This window comes from Phaenicophaeus curvirostris, chromosome 16, assembly GCF_032191515.1.
Source record: "Phaenicophaeus curvirostris isolate KB17595 chromosome 16, BPBGC_Pcur_1.0, whole genome shotgun sequence".
Lineage (NCBI taxonomy): Eukaryota > Metazoa > Chordata > Aves > Cuculiformes > Cuculidae > Phaenicophaeus > Phaenicophaeus curvirostris.
Window position 1 is genome coordinate 12,942,705 of NC_091407.1, and position 26,981 is coordinate 12,969,685.

General features: G+C 36.8%; 1 protein-coding gene across 29 annotated transcripts in view; it reads right to left on the reverse strand.

The window, feature by feature from the left end:
- The window catches only part of RBFOX1 (RNA binding fox-1 homolog 1), an 862,353-nt gene that overhangs the window by 243,662 nt on the left and 591,710 nt on the right, over nucleotides 1–26,981 (reverse strand). For 3 of the 29 annotated variants that reach the window (XM_069870200.1, XM_069870195.1, XM_069870179.1), the window contains exon 1: nucleotides 18,969–19,399. The exons of 8 other annotated variants lie outside the window; for them this stretch is intronic. In XM_069870200.1, coding sequence (XP_069726301.1) covers nucleotides 18,969–19,112 — 144 coding nt within the window. In that variant the 5' untranslated portion in view covers nucleotides 19,113–19,399. Of the gene's footprint in view, nucleotides 1–18,968; nucleotides 19,442–20,763; nucleotides 20,788–26,981 lie in introns of those variants that run through there. 18 more of the 29 variants (XM_069870187.1, XM_069870211.1, XM_069870189.1 and 15 more) reach the window with 14 other exon arrangements.

Sequence of the window (26,981 nt, forward strand, 5' to 3'; positions counted from 1 at the left end):
AATGACAAAATATTATGTTTTAGCACAGAACGGAAGCTACTGACAGGAGTGTTCTAATAGTGATTTCACTTTGGTCACTTGAAATAGGAAGGAAATTGAGATGGTTGTAGAGTATGGATGCACAAAAATGAAAAGGCAAAGTATGCCTGAAAACTGAGCTACACATTCAGGCAGAACAAGAAAAATGAAAATTATACAAGAACGGCAAAGGTTTTGAACCCACTTGCATATAATACCTAAATGGTGCATTAGACAATGACCAAAATATTCCCCTAGGCAAAGGCAAATGCCTAGTTTTGCTGTGGTTCAAGGTGAAAAAGACTTCAGCATCTTCCCTGGAGCCACGTTGCCTGGAAAAGACAGATCCCTGCAATGCAGTCATCAGTCAATCAATGATGTATGCTCTAATCAGATCCTGACAGAAGTAATCTATTTAGACCATCTTTCTGCCAAATAATTAATCCTTCTTAAAGCCTTTATCTAGTTCAAAATGCGACAAACAATGGTTCTTCTAAATGCTGTATAGCAGCAAAGAACTTCAAATAACTTCTACTTTTCCCCTCCATTGGCCTAACTTTCCCATGTCACAGAGCATAAATAATTCAGGTACTTCTTTGGCACCCTCTTCATAGTTTATTCTATGTCATATTTGATACTTCAAGGTCTTCTTCAAGCCTTCCATTTTCTGCCCACCTTTCCTAGTCTCCAGATGCTTTCCGTTTTCTCTAAGATTTCTCAGAGGTTTTCTGGTAAAGAAACCGTGAGGATAAAGTAGTTTCCAAGTTCCCTGGTAATTTTCATAATCCACAGCAACTTTAAATTTAAAAAAAGTATTACAAAATCAGTACCATGCATGCTCCAAAAGAGTAGTTGAACTGCTACTGATTAGCACAGACTAAGGTAAGTACACCCAGGCATTAAATGAAATATTATTAGATTGAAAAATCTGTCCTGCACATCTTCCCCCACCTTCCCAACCATGACTGCTGCCACTTTTATGTCTACTACACTTGTCTTCCAAAGGCTATTTCTACATTTCTGCAAAACCCATTTGGGACCAAAGGCTCTTCAAGGGCACCAGAAGTACTATCTAGATTTGACCCCTGTCCTCGGCTGCTGACTGTATTCCACTCTTCTAAGCAAAGCTTGAAGTGCATGTAGGAGCTGTTCATGCCAAGTATTAATTCCCCAGCCAACTCCTATCATACAGCAGAACCAAAATACAACATGGATATTTTAGTGACTTTTGAAGTGGAAAAATCTAACATATACAAAGCCGTCTATTGATCTCACACTGATACAACTATGGTGGATGCTGTCAGCGTTTGTTGAGCTTATGAAGGATCTCATTTTACACTAGTGTACAGAGCAAGGATATAAAAACTGTTTACAACTGGAAGAGTCTCTCTTTAAGTATGCAGAACACTGGTGGGATACAGGACATTTGGTATTAACACATTTTTCTTTTGCAATTAAATTTTCTATTTGAAAATTACATTAGTTGTTAGTAGAAAATTAGAAACTGGCTGCAGGTCAAAATGAACCTAGCTGACTGATTCAATGAGAAAACAACAATGCTTCACTTCCACTCAAGTTCAACATTCTAGCCTTTTTTCTTTTAAATACACAATGGTGGAAGATAAATAGAGATAAATAATTATAGGCAAACTGTCTATGAGAGCTTTGGACAGAATGGCCTCACAAAAAACTTAGCATATCTGGGAAACATTTTGCAGCCCTAGGCTTTGACATTGTAGGTCAATTTGTCTTACATTGTTTGAAGTGCAATATCTCAGTAAATGTTGGTAGGACTCTAAGTACAAGGCCAATCCTTTTCTTTGGTTTGACTAACATCAAATTTACTTTTTTTGTTGTCAGTGGTATGCAATGATTCACCTGCTGTTCTAGTAACTCACTGGCTAAAGAATGGCCTGTTTATTTTGCATTTCTTTCAGACTGCTCCCAGAAAGGTCACTTCTATTTTCCCTCCTTGAATTGCACCACAACACAGCCTTTTACTACCTCAGCAACTATACGGCACTTGGCATCACCTTCAAGGGCTCATTTCAGCCTATTCCTACCCTAGCTACTACTGTGAACAACTGAAAGATTGATTTCTTCTTTATATTGCCTTGAATATTACACTCCTCCATCTCCTAACCACACACAAAACTGCATTGTTGTTTTCCTCCTATAATTTCCTGATAGCAGGTAAGAACTTCCTATAAAAAACTATGAATGTTCTCTTTCAACCCATAAAACCTCCTCTTGTCAGAATGCCACAGAAAAACATTGACTGGAGGAATAAACTGACTGCTGAGTAGCATGATGACCAACATCTCTGTTCTTCTCCAAGCCAGCTATATATTTGTGTCCATGCCAGACTGTAAATTTTTCTGAAGAGAACTGTCTCATACAGGGAGAGCATCACCTACGACATTAATATAAAATAACACACACAAAAAGTATACGCCTACTTAGCTCAACTTTTTCAGGAATGTGCAAAGTCAGAGGTATTTACATAAATGACTTGCTCTTATTTGCATTCTTAGAAGCCTTCAGTTCTTCCTTAGGCTAGTTTGCTAGTGATACACACTTGTTTCATGATGGCAGATGAGTGACTCACCCTTCAGTAAGTAACAAAACACAGACACTTCCATAGACAATAAATGTATGCATGAAAAAGCAAGTTAAAAAAAATCAGTTAAGGGATGCCTCAGTGGCTGGACTTCCCTTTGCCTACCACGGATACGGAAGGATTTCTCATCATCCATACATATCATAGCACAAAACCAGAGAACAATCTGTGAACCACTACTCCCTAAAAACAAACAAACAAAAAAATAGCTATACGTGCCTTCTGACTTATCTATGTTTTCATATGAATTGGAAAGATTCTGAATCACAACCAAGTATATCTTTTTGCACCAGCATTTGTATCAAAATTAAAGCAGGAGGAATCTAGGAACTTGAATTCCAGGCACTGAACTAGCAAGAATGATAACATTAGATTAAGCAAGAAGTCATACAGAAAATCTACTAAAGCTACAAAGAGTGATGCAGCACACGTGATGCAGGCCGTTTGTAGGGCAGTTCCTTCAATGAACAGCTCCGTGACCCTGTACAATTCTGTTTGTGAGGGGAGTTTCTCCATTTGTCTCCTATTGTCCTGGATCACTTAGAAAAGTTAGCTCCAGAACTGGAGAAAAATACTATTGTTTTCACTACCAAGAGTTGATTTTGACATGTGAACATTACTACTTACTCACAACAGCAGAGTTGTGTTGCAAAGGTCTTCCCTATGTTTCTAATGTCTTAAAGAGCACTGCATTTTTTCCTTTTCTTATGGAGTTTCATTCTGGACTGTAGTACCCAATTCCTATTGACTGGACTCCAATTACTTGTAGTTTCACTGTTGGTTTCTTGAAGCACAAACACTTTCCCATCTCCAGGCTACTTCAGATATCTTTAACTATTCTGCTCTTGAGTTTATCTGCCTTTTCTTAAGAAGTTTAGATAAGCCTCTAATCTATGTGGAGTTAGGCAGTTTTGAAAATTTTGTATGAAACATAGAGGAGACACTTTCAAGGTCTGATGCTTGTTTGATGTCATGCAGTTACATAGCCAGACTACTGAAAAAGACATACATCTTCCAGTGGCATAAATAATAAGCAGTATCTTTATTTCTAAAACACTTATTACTATCACACGTTCACATGTCTCCCATAATCTCATTCATTTATTCTTCTCTTTTGTGTGCTGGATATAAGATGCTCGAGAAATAAGTATTTTTGCACACATTTTGCCAACAGGTAGGAGCAAGCTGTAATCTTCCCCTTGGGGCACACACTTTCGCAAACACAGACCAGCACCAACAAAATATATTTTTCCTTGTAAATCAGGAGCTCATTGACTTCTAACCAATATCCACTTTTAACGAATCCTATTGATACACCCAAGCAACACCATGACAGATCTTCACCCATTCCACACCAGATTTTTGCCAATACTTCAGCACACAACCAGTCTCACTCAGTATCAGGACGTGGTCGTCTTCATGTTGACATCAACGTGCATAAAACAGGATCTCAGGAATATAACCGTGTATTTGAGAAGAGACAAGCCACCTGACTGTCACTGTCATCCACCAGCCTTTGGTTGCATGAAGATGATAGATAGCCATATATTTCTATCACCAAAACTAGTCAAACAGACTTATCTTATTGCTGTAGTCAGGCTACTCTGACTACTGTAGCACAGGAAGCTATGACTTCTTCTTGACCCCAATTAGCATATTCATTATTCATCAAAGCACAGTTTTTATTTGCTTCCCTTGGGAACAGCATACTATCACTGTGACGATCTTTCAATACCTCCTTAATACACACGGGATTTGCTGACAAGTAACAGCTACTCATTCCCCTGAGTAAAGTTCATATTAATAGGACTGCATAGTGAATCAAGAGATGGTATTAAATCATGCCTCCTGCCTGTATAAATACATCATTCAAGCACCCTACTATGTCAAGTGCAATGGTTGGATTGCAGAAACCAGCATAGGGTAGATAACCTAAGTGAGCAGGGTACCTTGGAGAAATAATCTTTCAAACCCCAAAATAATAAAGAGCCTATAGGTCTTAAAAGGTATCACAGGGAATTTCTGTTCAGAAGAGACTAGTTTCATATTCTCCAGAGATAAAACATCAAAACTTGAAGCCATTAGATGTAATTCAAGCTATAATTCAGCTCTATTCAAGACATGAGCAACAGTTTTAAGTACTGAAATTTAGCCAAGATCTACCAGTTCGAAACGTCTAAACCAGGCAGGATTTTGCTGAAATCAGAAGGAGCTGAATTTGCTGAATTAGAAGGAGCATTAGAAGGCACAGTTGATATTGCCTCCAAATCTGAATATCACAAAGATTAGAGAGCTTTTTAAACTTCATTGCTACTTTATTTCTGAAGTCAAGTCAGTCTCCCAAGTATCTCCTAATGCAACTGTTGGGAGATACACTTAATCCCGTGTTATGCAATTCCTAAACTCAGCCTGCTGTCTTGCAGGTAGATGTTGTGCACAGCCTATCCAGACAACAGATTGCATAGTATAGGATTGTCTGCCTTTCCCTAAAATGGGTCAGATCACTTCTGCCCGTAGTCTGAGGACCTGTGACTAAGGCCAGGTCAATATAAGCAAAATTGCTCTGATAAGTCTCTGCAAGCACCTTCATGGAAATAGCTAGTAGATACGGAAACTGCTTTGAATGAATAAAGTCCCCTGCATTAAGCTTCAACAAAACTTTCTGGAAATGCAGTAGACAGATCTCAACTTAAGGAATCACATCATGTGTTTTCTTTCATTACGTCCCTGAGACCCTCTTAGACAATATTCTACTTAGTCATTATACATTCCAGTCCTAAAGAACTATTCTACCTATCAGGTGATTTTCTTCAGCAGCTATAATGGATACCAAATCAACGCAGATACTTGATTTCTAATTTCATCTCTCATAACTTCCTCAAGGCAGTGGAAACCTATGGGGATCGTGCTGCTGATCAGAATAAGAGAAGAGCGTAGATAAGCACAGAACAGAAAAACATTACATGGTTGTATCAATGCCAGATGGTAAAAGCCTTTCCTGTCATCCATTTATCAACTTTTTAACTTTTGGTTAATTCTACTTTATATTAGAAGGGAATAAAGAAAGGATGGCCTTTTTAATCTCACCTTCATTTAGATTTTAATCAACATTTGCCAATGCTCTTGGAGTATGCCAGCAAAGGACTGGTGTAAATTTGTGCAGAGAAGGAGGACAACAGAAGACGATTATTTCTCTTTTTATTGAAATCAGTACCTTAGCTGATACTAAGGTTAATAGTTGGATATGAGTTAGATTTTATTGCTGCAAGAAATAAGATGGAGAGTAAGTAGTATTCTACTTGAGATGTGCTCAATTCTCCTGCAATGCAGCATAGGAGGATCAAACACCAAAAATTTAACTTCAACTCTTTAACTGAGAGCATTTTACCTTTTTGTCCAGATTTTTCAGTAGATATGTGTCCCTAGCCTGAAGAAAAGCAACCCATGATACTGTTCAGTAAAAACCAAAACATCAAAATGCATGTTACCGAATATCAGGAACAAATGAAAATAAGAAATGTAACACTCCCTTACAAATTTTGACTTGCGTTGCTCAAACAAACATGAACTGCACTAAAAGTTCATATCTTGTTGTTCCCATAGACACAGCTTTTTCATATAAGGATTATACAGAACTGACAGAACTGTCAGATTTCAGGGTAATTAAGGAGACAAGTGGGACTTAGTGAATTTTCATAGAGTTTATTTTCAAAGCTTTTTACCATTACCTCAAATTTCTTCTTAATGATAGGCCTCCGCAGCAGCCTGCTTTCTTACATACTTTGTAATGTAATACTACTGCATAAGCAAATGGAAGTTAACAACCTTGGTTGTTGTCTATGGATCTTTCTGGCTGTTTGTGGTACCGGTAAAAGTGCTACATTTCCTGATTTCTTATCCTCTACTCTTCGGCCCTGCATAGCTCTTTAAGATCACACAAACAAAACACTGAACAAATTTATGCTCCATAGCCTTAATTCCTCGTGAAGCTATGCTGAACCAGTGTCCACAGCTGTTACAGATAAGATGCTGTTGCTATAACTCAGCTTCCTTTATAAACTTGCAAAAATAACTGTCCCTTAGAGCTTCCACAAAGCAGTTTCAAAGTTCATTTTCTGCTGGAAGTGGGCACACACCTTTTATATAATTCTAGTGCAAATAAGCGCTTGAAACTACTCTCCAGCAAAAAACACAAGAATATAATGAAGGGAAAAGTACACGATCTGTACAATGCATTAATTTCACAGCAAAGCGAAGAATACATCCTTAGTGGAAGCCAGCAAACTGTGCTGATCTACGCCAGCAGAAACTCCAGTCCTGATTTTCTGTCCCATTAAAATCGATCTCTGAATTGCATACCAGGAAAAAAGCCTGTGAATGTTCTATTCCCAAGCACACATGTCAAGACACCTGCATGGTTTGTCTGGTTGTATATGAATACATAGGTGCATTTACAGGGAGCAGTTCCAAGAGATACAAACTAGCAAACCATTTAGCAATAAACATTACAGAAAACACTCAAACAAAACCACAGCTCCTTCCCCCCGTACTGCTGTGAGTTTCTGGAAACAAAGTTCCCTACAAACAGCATTACCCTGGCACTGGTTTGGTTTTTAGAAAGCTATATTTACAGCTTCCCATTTGAGTTTCCATTTGTCATATGTTCGTGGAGAGTAAAGACTGCAAGTGTAATCCTCCAAATCTATTGAGGAGCATTTACTGACGCTTGAAGGAACAGATTTGAAATCCCTGTTTTACATTCACATATTTGGCTGCTGATGCACATGGATAGGTGAGAGAAAGGTTACCAAGTATTTCTAACAAGGCTTTGCACGAAACAGTAAGGTATTTTCAGTATATACTAAAAACCTGAATGTGATTTTGAAAAATGATATTTAAACTAACACCTGGAACATGAGTCTTACATGAGTTAAAAATGCATGCTTTTCTAAGTAACTTCGTTAAGTAATGCTTATTACACGCTTTCTTTTCCCTTTAATTCAGTTCTTTATGGATATACAAAGGGTAGTTTAGTTCATGTGAAAATGATATTGAGCAACTTCATTTCAATACAATACCTGGGTACATCAACGACCACATCGCATCAACAGCATTTCAAAGGCCTCAAATGTACACAATGCAAGAAGCAACTATAGACAGCCATCACACTAACATTGTATACAGAGGCAGCTCAGTAGTCATGAATATACTACAAACTCATGTTCTTCCTCAAACTTTTTTAATAGGTGACTTTCTGCACCCACTTTTCCTGACAAAAGCTACAGAAGGCCTTATTTTAGGATTTCGTCATGATTAGTACCTTGAAAAAATTCTTATAGCTTTTTTTTTTTTGAGGCAAAACCAAATCACATGCCATGTAGCTGGAATTTTTCAGTGATTTGCTGTAATCCACCTAGAGAGAGTATAGTGCACATTAGAGTTACGTGATGAAACTTAAAACAGTGAACATGTACATTAAAGGAAAAAAAAATTCAAAACAGATCATGAAACAAGCACTCTTCCAACAGGAAAACCATTCGTACAAGAGTACAGCTATACAGTGCTGTTTTCCTGCTCTTAAGGTACAATTTCTCTTGGGAGAGGAGCACCACGTGTTGTTCTGCCCTGAGTAAGATGAGTGAGAGTAAAAGCATTTTGAGCATCGCCTTCCCTAGCCAGTACTCTGGCAATAGTATAAGCTTTTGCTCCAAAATAATTCCAGCTAGTTAATACTTTTCTGTAATCAGTAAGAGTTCATCAGTAGCTGTTTCGAGATAATAAATGAAAGTTAATGCACATTTCTAATTTTTGTATTAGCATTCACAACTCAACAGCGTTATTCAAACATAAAATGTATGGCAAAACGAATTTAGTAGTGGTGAAATCAACTTAACCCACATAATATAAACTAGAAATTGACTATTAAATAAAAGCTGCCTGAGATCATCACATATTTTATAATAAAATAGCATTTATTCAACTAAAATAAAACATTATTGTGCAAATGCTAGACAACTAATTACATAATGCACCTTTACAAAATTACATAATATGGGTGCAGCTTGTTTCCCTGTTTTCTGTTTGAAAAATAGATTGTTTAATAAACCATCAAAGCTATCTGTAAACCAAGGAAACAATAGAGCAGATGTTGACTGTTGTTTTGTGCCTCACAGACATAATTAAATACAATGAAACTCTCATGCACCCAAATAATAAAGGACAAACAAATACAAAAATGGTACTATACAACCATAAACCTCATTTACAGGGCACCTGTCTTATATTAATCTGTGATATTTAAACCAATGATGAAAATAGAAAATAAGTACTTCTCTGCCTTCAGATAACACAACTACAAGCAAAAAATTCCTCTCAGTAGAAAGCAGCTTTAACTTCAGTAACACCGCTTCCCAAGATTGTTGACTTTCATAAAGCTAAGAGGGAACCATTTTTTCTATTGTAACAAAGTCAGGGCAGGGCAACTATATTTTCTGTAAGCAAACACTGCATGAATCAATGACTCTGAAAGATCCAAACAGACCAAAACCAACATGCCTGCTGTGTTACGAAGTCTTACGATACCCCTGGAAAGCCAGATTCCCTTGAACTGCAAAACACATTCTCCATAATTAGTTTCTTCCCCCTCTCCTTTTGCAAAATAGTAATGGGAAGTAAAGATTAAGTTCCACAAGTATCAAACTGAGTGTACATTTTCTAGGGGAGTCTCCTAAAACATCATTTGATACACTATCAGAATTTGAGAGGTTTTTTTTTTAAACCACCCTTCTTTATCTTCATTTCTATAATCCAATGTAGTTAGGTATTTTCTTTAGTAATATCAACATTAATCCACATTTGAAAAGAATTATTATGCAAATTAATACAAAATTAAGTACCTAATCCTGCAGTTACTATCAGGAAACAAAATTTCCAGATAAAAAAAAAAGCAACTTTGAAAATTCACACTTACATTTGTTGCAAAACAACATGGAAGCATGTTTTTGCTGTTAAAAATTTATCTTAATAAATGCTTTAATAAGATTTTTTTTAATTTTATTTCAGGTAAAGCATGCAAAATTGCTTTGTTTACTGCAAACATATTTTGCTTTTATACTTTATTTAGTTATTTCTAAGAAACAAGACAGAATATAATGTGATCTGCATCAATAAAACCATGCTAGCCTCTTTCCATAGACAACACTATAAAGCATATATACCAAATGGAAAACAAATGGAAGTGTAAAGCCACTGCAAAGCAAACCAATCAACCCTAAAACAGCTGAGATAGATCTCGTCCAGTAGTTCATTCATTCTTTATAGAAAAGGAATGAAAATATTCCTAGATGAATCAGATTAAAAAAAAAAAAAAAGAAAAGAAAAACCCACACCACCCTCAGCAGCTCTGAAACGTTGTAAAGCACTAAATTCCTTTGATTTATGAAGGCAGCATACACCGCATTGAGCAAAACAACTCAGCATGCCGGGACCCTTTTCCCTGAAATTCCTTTATTAACACAACCTGGCTCTGCTAGTGAACAAAAGCAGTGGTGCGGTGTGTATAAATCATTAATACTATGCTGTGCAATGGCTGAATTTCCTGGGTGAGCTGGAAAGCCTTCCTACACAACAGGGATTTTGGGGTTGGAATTGGCTGCTATGAAATGTACTTCATCATTCTCCGTGTTTGACGCTTCCCAATAGCTTTGTACTTTTCCTTTCTTTTTTCTCCCCCAAGCCCAGCAACTGCAATAGAAATTTATTGGATTTTATGTCTGCAAATAAAGGAAGAAAAAGGAAGTAAAGAAGCAAGCAAGCCTATTTAGAAGTGGAATGCTTTTCCCTTTATTTAAAGACAGGGTGTGTTCAAATAAAATCTACAACTAATGAATACATTTTGAAATCTTGAAATGTTTAGTTTACTATTTTGAACTAAGAAAGAAATTGAAAAAACTACTGAAAGTGCGGTTAGTCTTAACAGAGGTGGGTCCTCTCCAAACAAAGCCATTGGAGCATTTATTTCATTATTTATTTTTATGAGCAGGCAGAAAGAAGGGCAATGTCTGGGCACGAGGATCTCCTGAAGTTGGCTGTATCCCTGCTTTCACTTTAGGTGGACCAAAAATCTTTCCACAGAGCAACAGGGAATTTCAGGTGCCTATGCCAAGTGTGGTATTCTAAGCAGAGATGGAAAGGAAGAGATGGTACCGACACAAAACAAAACATAAGCTTAAACTCCAGGAATTACAGTTTTGAACACTCCTGTGTTTTTGCAGCAACACACAGTGAACTTGGAAAAGGATCATCAAAAGTACTTACTTTGACTCTGAAGTACAGGCTATACAACAACAAAGTTGAATGTTATTTTCAAACTTTGAAATGAAATAGCAAGTAGTCTTTATAAAACATTCTGCACTAAAATATTCCTTTTGGGGATAGACTTGGAAAACCTAAAGAGTATGACAGAGAGAGTAATGCTGAAAAAGCAGTCTCAAGCCATATGCTACCCATCAGGAAAAATGGCATACATTAAAAAGGTAACCGAGGATACAATCAGTCTTTCAGCTAGGCCAGAGCATGATTCCAGATGGATCAAGCATCAGCATCAACAACAACCAACAGCAAATATTTAAGACACTTGGAACGCAGCTTTGCAAAAGTGAACGAAATAAAGTCAAAATCAGGAAACCTTCCAGCATGCCATTTTACACTTGCGCAGCCGTCCAGCAGACTAAAGATTACAAGAATAAGTCTGCAATGCATGCAGAAGTCCCTCTGCATTACACAATAATGACATTCTGAACGGAAATAAATGAAGCCCCTGCAGTGCTATTCTGTCAGCTTTTGAAAGTAAATAACTTCGCTCCTGACAAGAGAGAGACATTTTTTTCCTCCTCCTGCCACACAGCATTAATTGAGCTATGCAGCCATGTAGCATCCCACAGATAGGACTGATGCATGACAAGGAAAAAAGACTAAAAAAAAGAGGGGACATTCATTGACTAGATGGGCTGCCTGACTTATTTTCACCCCCAAATTTTCACACAAGCTCTGTTTTAACAAGATCCTGTCCTCTACAGAACTTTTAATGTTTTTTTTTCTGTCTCCCTTCGTTAAGCTTCCTGAAACTTATTTTAAACACTTAAAATTCACAGTCTTGCGAAAGATGCTGCAATTATGTAAACATAAGCTTATATTTTAAAAATTCTTATCATTCCTTGTTTTTGATGAAAGTTTTACACCTGTAGTCAATACCTGTAATTACCTATTTAATTTATAGAAAGCTTACTGAGAACAGTAGAGATAATGAAGATAGCTATAAAAGAAGAGCCTACGAGAAACAAAAGAAACAGTCTTCAAAACAATATAATAATAACAATAAAAGCCAGTGTGAGTCTGTAAGGAATTGAGGCAAGGCATATTGTAAGCGTACAGTCACCTCACAATTATATTTGAGACTACGCTACTAAATGTATGCACAGTTACAAAAAATGCATATTCAAGACGTCAGAGACAGAAAGATCAACATTTTTTGGTGTGTTTTAATATAAAGGGTCAAAAGGTAAATTCAAAAAATGGTCTAAGATGAATGCACTTGTATTCTTAATCATGAGCATCTGAACATCTGAAGTATTTCAATTCTCAAGCGCTACACATTTTCTTTCCATAACCAGTGGGGGAAAAAAAAAAATCAAAATCAGTGACTCACTGTGAACAAAAAATAAATCACTGAATGCTTCAGTTCTTACTACTGCATCTAATTTTGATTCTGCATGTGTTCAACACAACGAGAAAGAGCAGGATCAAAACTCACTGAGATCTCTCCACAGCTGGAGCCTGCTATAGTGCAAAAGACCAAAGGCCCAACTACAACCAGTCAGGATACTATAGACACTAGATATGCTATTTTCTCTAATTAAATTCACTGGGCTACTGCACTGACAGAGTAGGAGGGGAAGCAAAATGTAAAAGAAGTCAATGGCATTGCACTGGGCAACTCAGAGGTAAATGAGCAATGCTAGCAAAGAAATGACAGGAGTTCCTCAGGAGAGCTCTTGTACTACACATCACACTTGAAAATTGATAAATCAATTGCACATATACCTTTAGAAGACAGGAAAACTTGAAGAATTCTTAAATGAATTCTTTCCACTAACATTATTCTAACTCTATAAAGCAAGGTGATAAACAGCAGCAATTTTGACACCAGAATTTTCATTGATACTACCTAATAAGAACTTCAAAAAGATTTTTAACAAAACTAATATTAACACGATAGTATTTATTTGCTAGTTCAGAAGCGCACACACTGAAAACTAAACACTTATTTGACTAGTATTCTATGATTACTGGTCAAAAAACTAAACAAAATACTTAACAGCTGCCCTAAGAAAAACAACCAACACACCTTTGCCTCGGTACACAATACCACACCACACATTTTTTTCAGAAAATAATCATCCATACACACATTTAGGAAATACCAATGAATAGTGACAACTTACAAAAAGCTCACAACGGAACATCCAGAAATCACTTTTCAGCTGAAGTGCTTTCAAATGTTCAAAAAGCCCAGTTATAAAAACAGTGATTCTAAGCCAAAAATATTCACCTGCTTCCGCCACATGGAAGCTCCTTTGCAAGTGCTCTCCCTCTTACATTCCAATGCAGCAGAAATCTTCTTAACTGATTCTTGTTGGCTGGAGGGAATTTATGTTTGGGTTTGGTTTTTTGTTTTTTTGTTTTCCTTCTTCTAGTATTTCAAGAGGGGAGTACTTAACTAAAGGACTTCCTCTGCCATTGTGAGAAGAGACTGACATTGTTTGACAATGCTATAGTTAAATGCCCCAAACTAGCTCTCATTCAGAATGAGTACTGCTATAGCACTTGATCTCTAAGCCACTTCTCATTAGTCTCTAGAAAACAACAGAGCAGCCCTTGTGCGACAAAAGATATGTAAACATCTAAGTTTGTCTTGAATCAGAGGTGGAGCCTCAAATACTAGTTTCAAAGTTTATTGGTGAATACCAAATGATCCTATTTGCCCTAATTCAGATAAGCAGCCCATCAAGACATCATTCTTTACTTCGGCATTAACAGTACTTCTGGATGCAACAATTATACTCCCACTTTGTGAGGTCTGTTTCATTCATCTACTAAAATTCCCTAAGCTTCCCACACTGCCCCCTTAGGAAAAAACACATGATATTGTTTGCAGTATGGTAACTCCTTTTCTTGTTTTAACACAGTACTATAATTTATCTGACAAAGTACAGTTTTTTACCCTACACATATTAATAAAAAAGCACTACGTTTCTCTTGGGGCAGCAGAGCTGGTTAAATGAATCAGAAAACCCTGAAAAGATTGCCTACCCTCAGTCCATCAGCTACTGGACAATTATTCAAGGCCCAGCTGTAAGAAAAGCAGATGGTGAGTGAACATTAGTAACATGGACTTCTTTTCACTCATGCAGTCATAAGCAGAGGTTGTATGTTCTTACGTGAAAATTGCCATGAAATAGCAGACCGAGGAACAGAATTGTGCAAAGACTCCCATTTATAAGCTAACAGATGCTTAAATTTTTTATGAGCTAAGGTCAGACTAACTGATTTTACAGGACAGCCACAGAGTGAGTGAGGGCTATAAATGCACTGCGTAAAGAAAGGCAGTGTTCTCATAGTAGGTTTAAACAGCATCATCACAAACCATCAGTTATTGAATTCAAAAAACATGCCTGATCCCCTGAAAACTCACTAACATGCAAAATGGAAAAGACATACTTAGAACTGTAATTCCAATGGTGTCATTCAGCAACTGATGTACTTGTGCTCTATAAAAGAATAAACTGAATCCAGGAATTGTTCATCCATTTTAATTCTTTACACAATTTTAGAATAAGGACCAGATTATCTTTGTGATGTTATTGACACTATTGAGTACATCAATTGAAAATGATACCAAATAAATCAACATTAAGTTAAGTCATGAAGAAAGAATGTGATAAAAAGTCTTTCAGACTCCTATAAATCATCAGATCCGGAAGCATGACATAAGTAACTAAGAGGGGAATTCAGCTCTTCTCCATAGTCATAATGCTTAAGGCCCAAATAAAATTACACTAATTTACCATGTAAGCTCTAATGGAATAGCTGGGGTAGAGACAGAGGATTTGTTGGTTTTCGTTTTGTTTTCACGGTGGGTTCTTTTCATCATTGATATGAGAGCTGTACCGTGAACTACTTTCTTGTTAAAGACAGAAAAAGTTGATATTGAAGTTTCAGTTCAATTGTTTTCGATCTGTGAATGTCCAGTATGAGCAATTGCTCCATTTAAGAGGAATTACCCTTTGTACAAACTGCTTCACTATTTAAAATAAAGCACATCTATCATCATTAAACAGGAAAAAAAACCAACAAACCCCAGTTTTAAAATAATGACAGCAGCACTGTAGACCAAGATATAGAATATTATGTGTCAAAACAGCAACTGACTTTGTTACATTACTCAGAAAATACCAACTAAACAAGGCTATGTTGAGGCAAACATATCACATATCACCAGTTAAGAGAATTAAGTCTCCATTAGTACATGCTAAATCCCAACCTATAGGCTGTCAAAATTTTGCTGCAAAAATTACTTCACTCTAACATTCGATCTAAGCGCATGGGCAGAATTTTTTTCTTGCATTGTTGTGTCGTATTAAGGAGGAGAAAACAAAACAGAGTTATTTAGCTATTTCTAACATCATAAAATACTAACAATGATGAGATGCACTACAAATATGAGTTCTCTTTTCCTATATATTTCAATATCGACACAAAGTAAAATTCTAACTCAAACGTACCTACACTTTCCCCAGTTGTCTATAGGGTTATAACTCTGCAGTAAAAACTTCCAAATCAAAACCATATATTCTCCTTCTGTTCTCTGCGGTCACTGATACAGTCATTCTGGTTCTAATGGTGTTTGAAAACTCTTTCTAAAGTTAGAAGTACCTTAGTAAAAGAACATCCAAATAATTTCAGATCACTTCAAATAGCTACACCAGTTCAGAAGAATCTTTCATTTTTTGTTGGCTTTTTCAAGTTAATTTCTTATTGATAGTTAATCCATAGTGCAAACTAGGCCTCTGCTTTTCATTTATTTTGAACTTCATTTTTAACAGTTAAGCTTTACATGTTTTCAGGTAAAGCACCCTGTATGCACAAACTGTTTCACAAAAAAGTTAGCTCCTCACTTAGATCTTAAAACGTTACGTATGTGAGCAATCTGGAATATATCACAGCAAATACTTAAGTTTCTGGCACTGGATAAAGTGGTAGACTAGCACTTCTGTGGATATACTGTGAGAAAAGATGTATGCATTTATACTAAACAAACTGACCAAGTAGTGTTAGTTTATCAAATGAATAACCGCTAATTACAAACAACTACCAAAACACAGATTTCCCAAATGATTAATACAGCTTCACAGAAAACCACCATCGTCATAGCTACAGAAATATTTATTGTCAGGATGGCTGGTTTGCCTCTCTCAAGAAGACCGTAATAACTTTCATAGTCTTTCAGGAAAGACAGACAGCCAATTATAAAACTTAAACGTGACAGAATACTAGCATATTTAGCAGAAACACAAAAACAGAGAATATTTTTTTCATAGATTCTAAATAGATGGTAAAGTTTAAAATCAGAGAGCTCGGTTGTGATACAGATATCTGATTTCATTTTAATTGAGGTGCAAGTGAGTAGGCATAACTCAAGTGCAATTTTTAGAGGGGGAAAAAAAAACCACCTCTATACATTCAAATAATGTCCATGGTCTGCTGGTCACAGGGTCCACAGGCTAGAGAGCATCTCTAGTTATTAAGTTGCCAGACAAAGCTTTTATATTTCCAGTATTTAAGATCGATAGACAACTTTATAGAGTGAGAAAAACATTTGCAGTTTCACTAAAATAGTTGCATTTGCACTAAATATACGAAACAAGTATTTTTGTAGGTTCGCTAGAAATCATCAAATACGGGAGAAACAGAAAAAAAAGCCAAGTATGCTATCATGCTAAAAGTTTATTCATGTTTTTTCAAAAATACAAAACACTTCTTACCCTTTCCTGTTTAAAAGCAGAGCCACCTTACGTTAGCTTTGTAGGTAATGCCACTACGGTACTACCTTTCTGCCTGAATAAGGTTGAGATAAAATAACATTGTTTCTAAAGAAATACTTAACCAGACACACAAAATAATAAATCATACCTGAATTACAATAATAATTATCTGACTCTCTAGGAATCCAGAATAACTAAAATGCCAACCAGCAATCAAAAGAAGCAACAAGCACAGAATTTTGGACTTGCCACAATTATCAGAATTCAGATGACTTTTAAAGTTATACAGTTGCAGTTAGTAAAGGCAAAACGATTCTAAACTGACAATAGGATTAACCACATGAGAAAGCCAACACTTACAAAGAATAAAAAAAAACATACTTCCAGTGTGTCAGTTAATCCACTTAAAGAGTTAAAAATTATCCGCACTTTGTAAAGTGCATTAGCAATCACTTCTCATCTTTCTCTCAAATGGAATAGATGGAATTGAATTCACTATTTTAAAGCAATCATTATGGTTGCACAGTTTTTTAAACCTTAAAGCAGTGCCACACTGTAGATGTGTTTGCATAATGATACTGCAATAGCTCACACAGGAAGGTTATTATAGCACCTAACCTCCTCCTTACGTTATCGCTCATCAGCTCCTTGTGTGGCCATGTTGACCTCTCACCCTAATTCATATTTTTCTTTCAAAAGCTGGATCTTTAACATACAAATTGTTGTTTTGCAAACTCAAAGGAACAAATCCAACAAAATACAGGAATACATTTTGTATACAAACAGTAAGTGCTCAAGTCACACTGGATGATTAAAACTGATCTATAAATGTAATATCCAAAACGTATCCAGAATTCAGAACTACTAGGAACATATATCTTAATTAAGACATGCAATTTATTTAAATATTAAGTACATTATATTTATCAGATGCAAATTTTAATTGCAGACATATGAATCCCTCCCACGTACGTGTATAATCTAGGGCGTATACCATAATCTTCTTTTATTATGCACTCCCATACTGTAAGTCAGAAATGGTTTATACTACACTATTGAAGAAGAAAAAAAGAAGGGTTTATATCCTGTAAATACCCGAGTTCTGTTCTTTCAACAATAATAGAAAACAAATAACCTGAAATAAAAATAAGCTTTAAATCTATTGTATTAAATCTTTAGGAATAAAAAGAAATAATGTAAAACATCTTTTAGGCATTTGTAAATACAGAAATAAAGTTAGAGACTGCTTCATGGAGGTCAATATGCATACAAACTACTGTGGTGGAAGTTGGAAGAAATGCCTCTATTTGTTATAGTAGGCACAAAAATTATTTTCCCTGAAGTTTCAGCACAAAGTAACAGAATAAAAAAGATAAATCATTTTTGCATTATATTTCTGTCTTGGCTATACATACTTGCTATACGACTCTATAAAGATGGACTCAGTTATAAAACAGGGAAATGGAATATAAAGATGATTCCAAACTACTAGTTTAAAAAATAATGTTTCATGATCCAGTTATTTATCTCCTGTTATAACAGAGAGAAGGTAAGATCTAATAAATAATTTTTGAAGGGAGAAGAGTGGAGATAGTTAACAACCCCCCCCAATCAAAAATTACATTAAATTATTTTAAAATAAATCTTAAAAATTTACTAGAAATTGCTGATATCAGAACATGCTTTTAAAATCCATTCCTGTATACATCAGTGACAGAAGTAATTCTGCACAGATATAGCTTTATGAATCTCTCTCTTTTTTTCCCTGGTGAACTAAAAATCAGCTTGATTTTAATCAGCAGCACGTTTCAACACAGACTTAAAATTCTTGGCTTCAAAGAAGGCTTAAACAAAATTGCTACTGGGCACATTTACATTAGAAGTATAATTTATGCCTGCAAGTGAATAAAGAGCAGTCCTTTATGGCTGAAACTCTGCTACAGTATCGAGAAATGCAGCCAGAGTACTGTGTTAAATATCTATAAACAGCATCAATGAAGACATTGCAAAGAAAAAGGAAAAAAATATATATGCAAAGGCTTGCTGCTTGATTAAAACATTTTCTACTCACTCTCCCCAATCTTAAGTGCAGGCACAACATCCACTCCACACAGTGGAAGACATTTATACAGACTATTCAAACAAAAAATATCTCCAAGATTACAAATCCCCCAAACGACGCTGACAAAGCAAGCACTACAGGAAAAGAAAAAGTTAAGCAAACTTACCTGCTGTAAGTACATAAAAGTCAAGGCACAGGAGAGCTGGGGACACATGCCCACGTTCGGCAGTGCCACGCAGGTTGCACCCGTAAGGGGATGCTGCATGGTGTTGCTCTGAAGTCTACGTAGAACAAGTGAGGGGGCTTGCATGCAAGCACGTTTGCCCTATCTTGTCACTACGTTTTTTTTTCCTCTTGATTATTTAAGCAAGGAACAGTATTTCTTGAACGTCTTTTTTTTCCCCAGCGCTAGATCCCTACATTCATTTATCAGCTAAGGCAACTTGGTAGATCGAAACTACGAATTTTTAACAGAGAGGAAAAAAAGAAGACACAGCCTGCAGCCTATTGATGAGCAAATGGAACTTCCTCAATGACAGAGAGAGCTGAAGCTTGTCTCACAACAGTAGCTGCTGACTAGTAGAGAGAGAGATTGACTCAGTGAGGCTCAGTCGGCTGGTGCTGATGCTGCACAGCTTCTCATTTGTCAAATGGGTCCTAGGGCAGGGTCTTTACCACTCACCAAAATTCAAATACTGCATTTTAAAAATCCCTAGAGAGGATAGGGAAGGAGAGAAAGTGAGCGTGCTGCATCACAGGCATCCATGAGATCTGGGCAATTAGTGTCATTGCCCAGCTGGGACTGAATGCCTGTTATGATTCTGCACGCACACATACACACACACACTTTTTTTTCCCCTCCCAACACTCACACCTGACATAAAAAGGGCTTTCCCCTTTTAAGAAGAAAAGTATGAAGCATAAAGTGGGGAAGGGAAAGAATTTTGGCTAGTCTAGAGGATTCTTCTTAATATATAACGCTATCAAGTAAATGAGCTTTTTAAAAACACAAATTAGTTTTACATCTATATTTCATTCACTATCTTTAGTTTCCCAGAGAATCCTATAAAAACATTACAGTGAAACTATGAAATATCAGTGTAACCACTGCAGCAGAAACACTAGGAGTGAAACTAAATTCTATGGCACAATGTGTCTACTTTACTGGGGGGAGGGGAGCAGGCATGGATAGAGACTGTATCTTAAAACTGTCTAAACCCCATCTCATCTAAAATTGCAAATTTATGTGACAGCTAGTCAATCTATTATAAACCACTGCCCTATCAGGTTACATGGAAAAATCACATTTGCAATTTTCAGAATTTAATGTTTACATTTTACTTTGAGAGGGATACCTTAAATTAGTATTCCACTCTTGCTGGCTTTTTCTTTCTCTCCCCCTTTATTTTATGGAGTAATAATTATTCATTAGTAGATCTAGTTAGTCTTTATGTAATAAAGTAGGATGTGACCTGCAAATCAAATAATTTATATTACAGCTTGTCCTTGAGGTCCTATATTACAGGTCTTTTTTTTCCTTCTTGGCTACAACTAAAGTATAACAGAAGACACTACTATTTTTAATTAGGATTTTACAAATTAATTAAACATTAATTCTTCAAGAAAGAAGGTCAAACCTCACAGCAACACCTGAGGTTTTGAAAGGGTTCTTTTTAAAAAGTCTCTGTAGAAGATTTTAAGATTACCTATCTTACAGGATATCTAACTCACACAAAAACAAATCCCATATCAAGACTTCAATGTTAACAACAATAAATAAATAACCCACATACAACAGAACTTCTCATCAATAGTGTAACTAGTTTGATATTAAGATCTACCGTCAAAAACAACTACTAGTCCCCTCACATAACTGGAAGCAGATATAAAACATGTCACTGCAACTCAGGCACTGTATTACAAAAAAGATTCTTTTTCATTCTACATGCGCGCACACATACCTGCACCCACACAAGCTTCAGAGACTGATTTAGATCCACTAAGTCGTCTTCATGCAAAACTGAAAATTTTCCAGCAGAATCAGTTATTACATAATTTTCTTTCTCGAAAGCAGTCAGTGCAATAAACCCAATGTGGTTAGAACTCAGCAATAAATACCGAAACAATCATGCACAAACTTACAATACAGGGATTGGTTTTGGTTTAGGAAACATCCACGCTTTTGCAGTTTATCATGGACTGATTTACTAAAACAGCCAGGTAATCTTGGTGTTCTGTATCACAAAAAAGACCAAACAAACCCCCAAAAAACCAAACTACCAACAAAAAAACTCCACACACCACAGAGCAAGAGAGAGAGAGAAGAAGGAGAAATGAACTCTCTCTATGCCCTTTCTCCCCTTTTCATTCTTTCTCTCTGCCTTAAGCAGTCTCCTGTTCTGACAGGAGTATGTCATGCTTTTCTTCATTCTTTTTTTTTTTCTAGCACAGAAAGGCTGTTATTCTGCAAATGCCCTAAGCTGATAGAATTTTCCCTTCAGCTCATTTTCATATGAAATACCATAAATAATACATGGTAGTTTAATAAGACCTTATCAGAATGTTTAATGAAAAACAAATATGTTATGTAAGGAGGCAAATAATCAACTCGTTCCACATTATGTCAAAATCAAAGGCAGTCTGCTTCCTAGCCAAACAGTTTGGAACAATATAAGTATATCCAATTTCCAAAGTGAAGTTCTGGAACATGGTGATGGTCAAGCAAAGTTTCTTCTGTCTATTGCTCTATTTTACAGCTGAAAGGACATCCATAAAACAGATTAAACTCTTGAAAGCAATGTGTTGAACAATTATTTCAAGATAATTTAGAGGTGCAGATGTAGCTAATGGTAAAAGTAAATTTCTCATTAGTCCTTTATCCTTAATTTTCACACATTTCAAAGTAAGAAAAAATATGACCTACAAATACTATGAATACCCTATGTTGGTATATTCATATTATTAAAACAAGAACAACAATGTTCTAATTATCCAAATCGTCTACAGACCGAGAACCAATAGATAAACATACATAACTCAGTAGTGTAAGAGATCTAAAAACCAGAATTCTTTAGCCTGATACTTCAAGAGATGTAGGACAAAGTCATTACCGATTTCATCCCTTCCAAGCATAACTTGTCATTCTGTCTAAAAAGAAAAAAAGGTAACAATGTGTTTTATTGTCATAAAAACAAAATCAACCTCTCCTCTTTAAGCCCATTTCCTTGTTTATATGCACTCTTCTATCAAACCCAACCCATCAATCATAACCACATTCCAAGTTACAGCTACATATACAGACTAAGTACCACCACAAATTTGCCCAAGGTACATGAATGACTCTACACAATCTAACTTTCTATCCTCATGCACGGTGACAGTATTGCTATAACTACTACGCAATTTCACAGAACAGCATAGATCCCATCAATATCTCATCTGCAAATTATTTTTTCCCTTATTCTAAAAAAATCAATGCCTGCAAGTGCAAAGTCCATGTTACCTACAGCATGTGACATCTTCCAGTTGCCTCAGCGCTGATCTGTTGGGTCAGTAACTGAACTCGGTTATCCCACACTCAGTTGCTGATATTACCAATTAGATATCAATTAAAAACAATGGCAAACCTCTTCCAAAACAAAAGGAAGGCTACCAATCTACACAACACAAATCAGCTTCCGTGGGAGTTCAATTACACGTGCAGAAATAAGAAGTGATAATAGATCCATCTGAGGTGTGATGCCTAACTACACCACTGTGAGAGGCAACATGCCCTTTTCTAAACTGTTTGGATTGTCAGTATCATGGTTTATAGCACAGGCACAGAACTTGCAGATATGCACCCCCTCCCCTCACCCAATGAGACTGCCATTTAAAGAATTCCAACAACAGAGAGTTAGTCCATGTTGAACTTATAAATCAAAACACAAAACCAAAGAACCTCTGAAACAAAGCAGAAAACCAACAGCATTTCTCACACAGCTGACATACAAATACAGAATCACTCTTTGATTTACAATGCATTTGTTTATGGAGCACTACATATTCTGTTTGAAATCATCCACTCATTTTGTTGTGATCTGGTAGTCAACTCCTGCTTCTCAAAACTGAAGTTCTAATTTCACATAAACAAACATTCAGCCTAAAAATCAGCCTTCAGAATTATCACAGCAGACTGGCTAATCAGTCAAACATTTCCCATCAAGTGAAAACAGATCTGAAAGAGATCACCTGCAAGACCACACACCATTTTACACACTGTCTCAGCAGTAGCCTACACTAACAAGTTACACATCCAGAAGGCATACAGTACTATAAACATTGCATGGCTCCAGATGTAAAGCATTTTAAAAGAAAATCACAACTGCATATTACAGTACCCATGTGAAGAATGTATTTTCTTATCAGCTTTATCAAATTCTTCATGTGGCATAAAATAATTCAGGCCAGTGGTATAGTAGCTAGTAGTAGTGCAGTCCTCTCTCTAAACGCCCCTTTTCTAATACCACATGAAAAAAATAGCTCACAGGACTTCAAACCAGGAAAAACAGCATATGATGTGCATAAAATTAGACTATTTCATTAACGTATTTTTAAGAATCTCTAGCAAACATTAATTTCTTTATTCTACATTGTATCCTAACTTCTTAAATTGGTGTGTAATGGGTTTCAAAAATAAACTAGGGAAATGGCACCGATCTTTTAAAACCGTTCGTTTTGTCAGAGAGACTAAATAAAAGGTTCCACCTAGTCTTTTCAACTAATAGGCAACATCTCATCCTTGAAGTGATATTTTCTCATCAAGAAAATCTCTCTAATTCAAGGCTTCTGTTAAGGTTGCTCTTCTTTTACTACGTCTTTGCACAAAGATCAAGACACCAGAGGCTCACGCTTACCTCAAACAAATAGGAATCACTAATTTTCCATTGCTATTAAACCCTGTGTTACATCCATTGACTTATCCAGTATTTCAGACCCAGTGCCTGCCAGGAGAGTACAGTTAACCTCTTCAGCACAACTTAATACATTTTTCATACCCATTCCACATGAACTATCTAGTTTTTTTTTTTCCTCAACATAAGAAACCAAGAGCCCTCATTCCCACTCAGGTGTTTGGGGCAGGGAAGGTAAGAATCACACAGAATCACTGGGTTGGAAAAGAACCCCCAGGATCATCGAGTCCAACCATTCCTATCAAACACTAAACCATACCCCTTAGCACCTCATCCACCCGTCCCTTAAACACCTCCAGGGAAGGTGACTCAACCACCTCCCTGGGCAGCCTCTGCCAGTGTCCAACGACCCTTTCTGTGAAAAACTTTTTCCTAATGTCCAGCCTAAATCTCCCCTGGCGGAGCTTGAGGCCATTCCCTCTTGTCCTGTCCCCTGTCACTTGGGAGAAGAGCCCAGCTCCCTCCTCTCCACAACCTCCTTTCAGTGAGTTGGAGAGAGCAATGAGGTCTCCCCTCAGCCTCCTCTTCTCCAGGCTAAACAACCCCAGCTCTCTCATCGCTCTTCAGTAATAAAAAAAAATTATTATAATAAATAATAAAAAGAGTCAGGTCTTTAAAGAGTTAGAGACACTTCCAAACGGATTCACTGGTGATTTTTCCACGGCAGAAGGCGAGGTGAGCAGCCCCGGGTCGCCGTCCCTCTTTGCGCCGGGCCCGCCCCCCCCCGCCGGGCTCCCCTTCCCCGCTCAGCCGTGCCGGGCGCTCCATCTAGTGGGGACGCAGCTCATCTCAGCCCGCTCGCCGCCGAGCAATTTGCTGAGGAAAGAAAAGGTGGGAGAGAAGCATTTCACCGGGAGGCTCGCGCTTCCGAAGCCCCTGCCTGCCTGCCCCTAACCGCGACGGCGCGCTGAGGGCACGGCCTCAGGCTCCAAAGCAGTCGAAATGGCTGTGGGATCCGCCACCGCCCTCGCCCCCTCCTGCCCACGGGCTCCCACCCGCTTTTTCCGCTAATATTGGCAAAAATGACTCAGTTGCCAGACAAATGAAAAGGCAGGATGGGAGAGGAGAAGGAGGAGAAGGTTGCTTATGTTGTTTGTTAGTTTAATTTCAGAATTTTGGCTTTATATCACCCTTGCACAATTACATGCTTTGGCATAAATGCAGCTTTGCCTGTAGAACTGATACACAGCTATCAATATCAGCCTAGTCATTAATCTTGGAAAGCAGAATAGAAGTACTGTGGGAGTAAGTTCAACATTATACACAGTCAATATTGTGTCTCCTTTTCTTCCCGGTTACTCTATGCACTGGCTTTGAAAAAGCACTTGCTTTTTTTCTAACCAATTTTTCCTCCCGAATTCTTCAGGGATCCTGTCCTCTCCATCCTACCTTTCCAATTGCTTCATTAGTGTAATCTCTTTCAGGACTGCTTGGGAGTCCAGACATCAGCTCCCTCCTTTTCACTCTCTAATCAGTATTTTTTTAATCTTTTCCTTCTTCAACTGATAGTGTCACATTCAGCATCTCTGAGTCTTCGTTTTCCTCATATAAGAACTACAGTCCACAAGTTCTTCTACAATATTGTTTAGAAGTGGTTTGCTTTCATTAACTCTAATCAACTCCCTCTTGCTACAGAAGCCATCCTTCTCCTACATGTAATTCCTTCCTCTCTGATGTTCTTGTATTTAATGAAATCCACACTGGTAACACCTAATTCACTCTTCTTTTTGTTCTATGCTGCTTTTTGTTGCTATCATCACTCCTTTTTCTTTCTGCATAAAGTTTGTACCTCATCCTCTGGGATTCAGGCCTTCAAAGACTTGTTATTATAATATACTCCTCTCAAACATTTACATTTACACATAGACTACCTGATGTTCCTTACTTCCCCTAAGACTTCTCTCAATAATTTGTCTCGCATATCTACAACCATACTTCCCTATGCTCTACCCCTGCATCAAAAAACCTTTTACTCCAGACAGGACCCACACCTTCTTCATGTCCTTTGAAATATAAACATTTTTAAGAAAGATAGCCCAAAACATAGCAGTCATGATGAATGTGTGCAATATAACGTAGAAAAAGTCATGCTCAACATTGTGTATCATAAATAGATTGGACACCCTTAAAAGAAGCAGATGTTCTACATCTGCTGTTAAGCACAACAAACAACAAGCAGTACTTGCACATTGTCCAACTTCCCTCCTCATCCCAAGAATCTTCCACTCATGACAGGCTCAAATATTATTACAAATAAAAAGAAAGCATATACACAATTCTGTGACTAAAGCTTGTTCATCCTAACTATGCTTATACCCGCCTTAAAAGGTCTAGTTTATGATTTGTTTGTTTGTTTCTTCAAGTGAGCGAGTATTTGCCTGAAATTAAAAGTAACAAAACCTCAGAGAGACTAGGTCATATTTTTCCTTTTTACTTCATATTCACAGAGATCTTCCTCCCTCCAAACCCATTCATATTCATGCACTTTGAAGAAGAAAAAAAACATTTTAGCAAAATGGTCTCTGATTTGGTTTTACACACAGAAAGGACACATTCTCACTTCTCTTGAATTTTATTAGCCCTATTGAAAATAGTTCTACAGTTAATACACTGGGGTTATATCTATTCTGTTAAATTTTTACATTTGCCCATGAATTTCATGTTAAAAAACAGCAACATTGAATTTTTAACACTGAAGTTAAAAAAGTTATTACAAATATTTGGATTAAAGAAACAGTCACATAAAAATGAAAATAAAATACTCGTAATTTTTGACTTATTTTTAATGTCTCCAAATTGGGTTTGCAGTTTCCAACCTTTTTCACACACAGTACCTCCAAACAATCTCAGATGAAATCGTAAATTGGAAAGAGACATACCAAAGCAGCTAGGCTTCTGTGTTAATTGTACCATACAAAAACTTAACTATGTGTCTTCTCATAGCTTTTATCTTTTGTCAGGTGAGTCTACCTTGGTTTCTCTTATTTCACTACAATAACAAGACAGCATGATTTATATTAAATATTTTTCATAAATTTTCTGAACTATTTCTAAATATTTTTCTAGAATGGAGATATGAACAACTACTTTTATTTGAATACACACTGTTTTTGGAAACCTGAACGATACATGAAATTCAGCTACTGGAAAATTCTAAAAGCGGTGGAAAATATATTGGTGAGGTCAGACAACACATATTTGTAAACTGCCTTAACATAAGGTGCTAA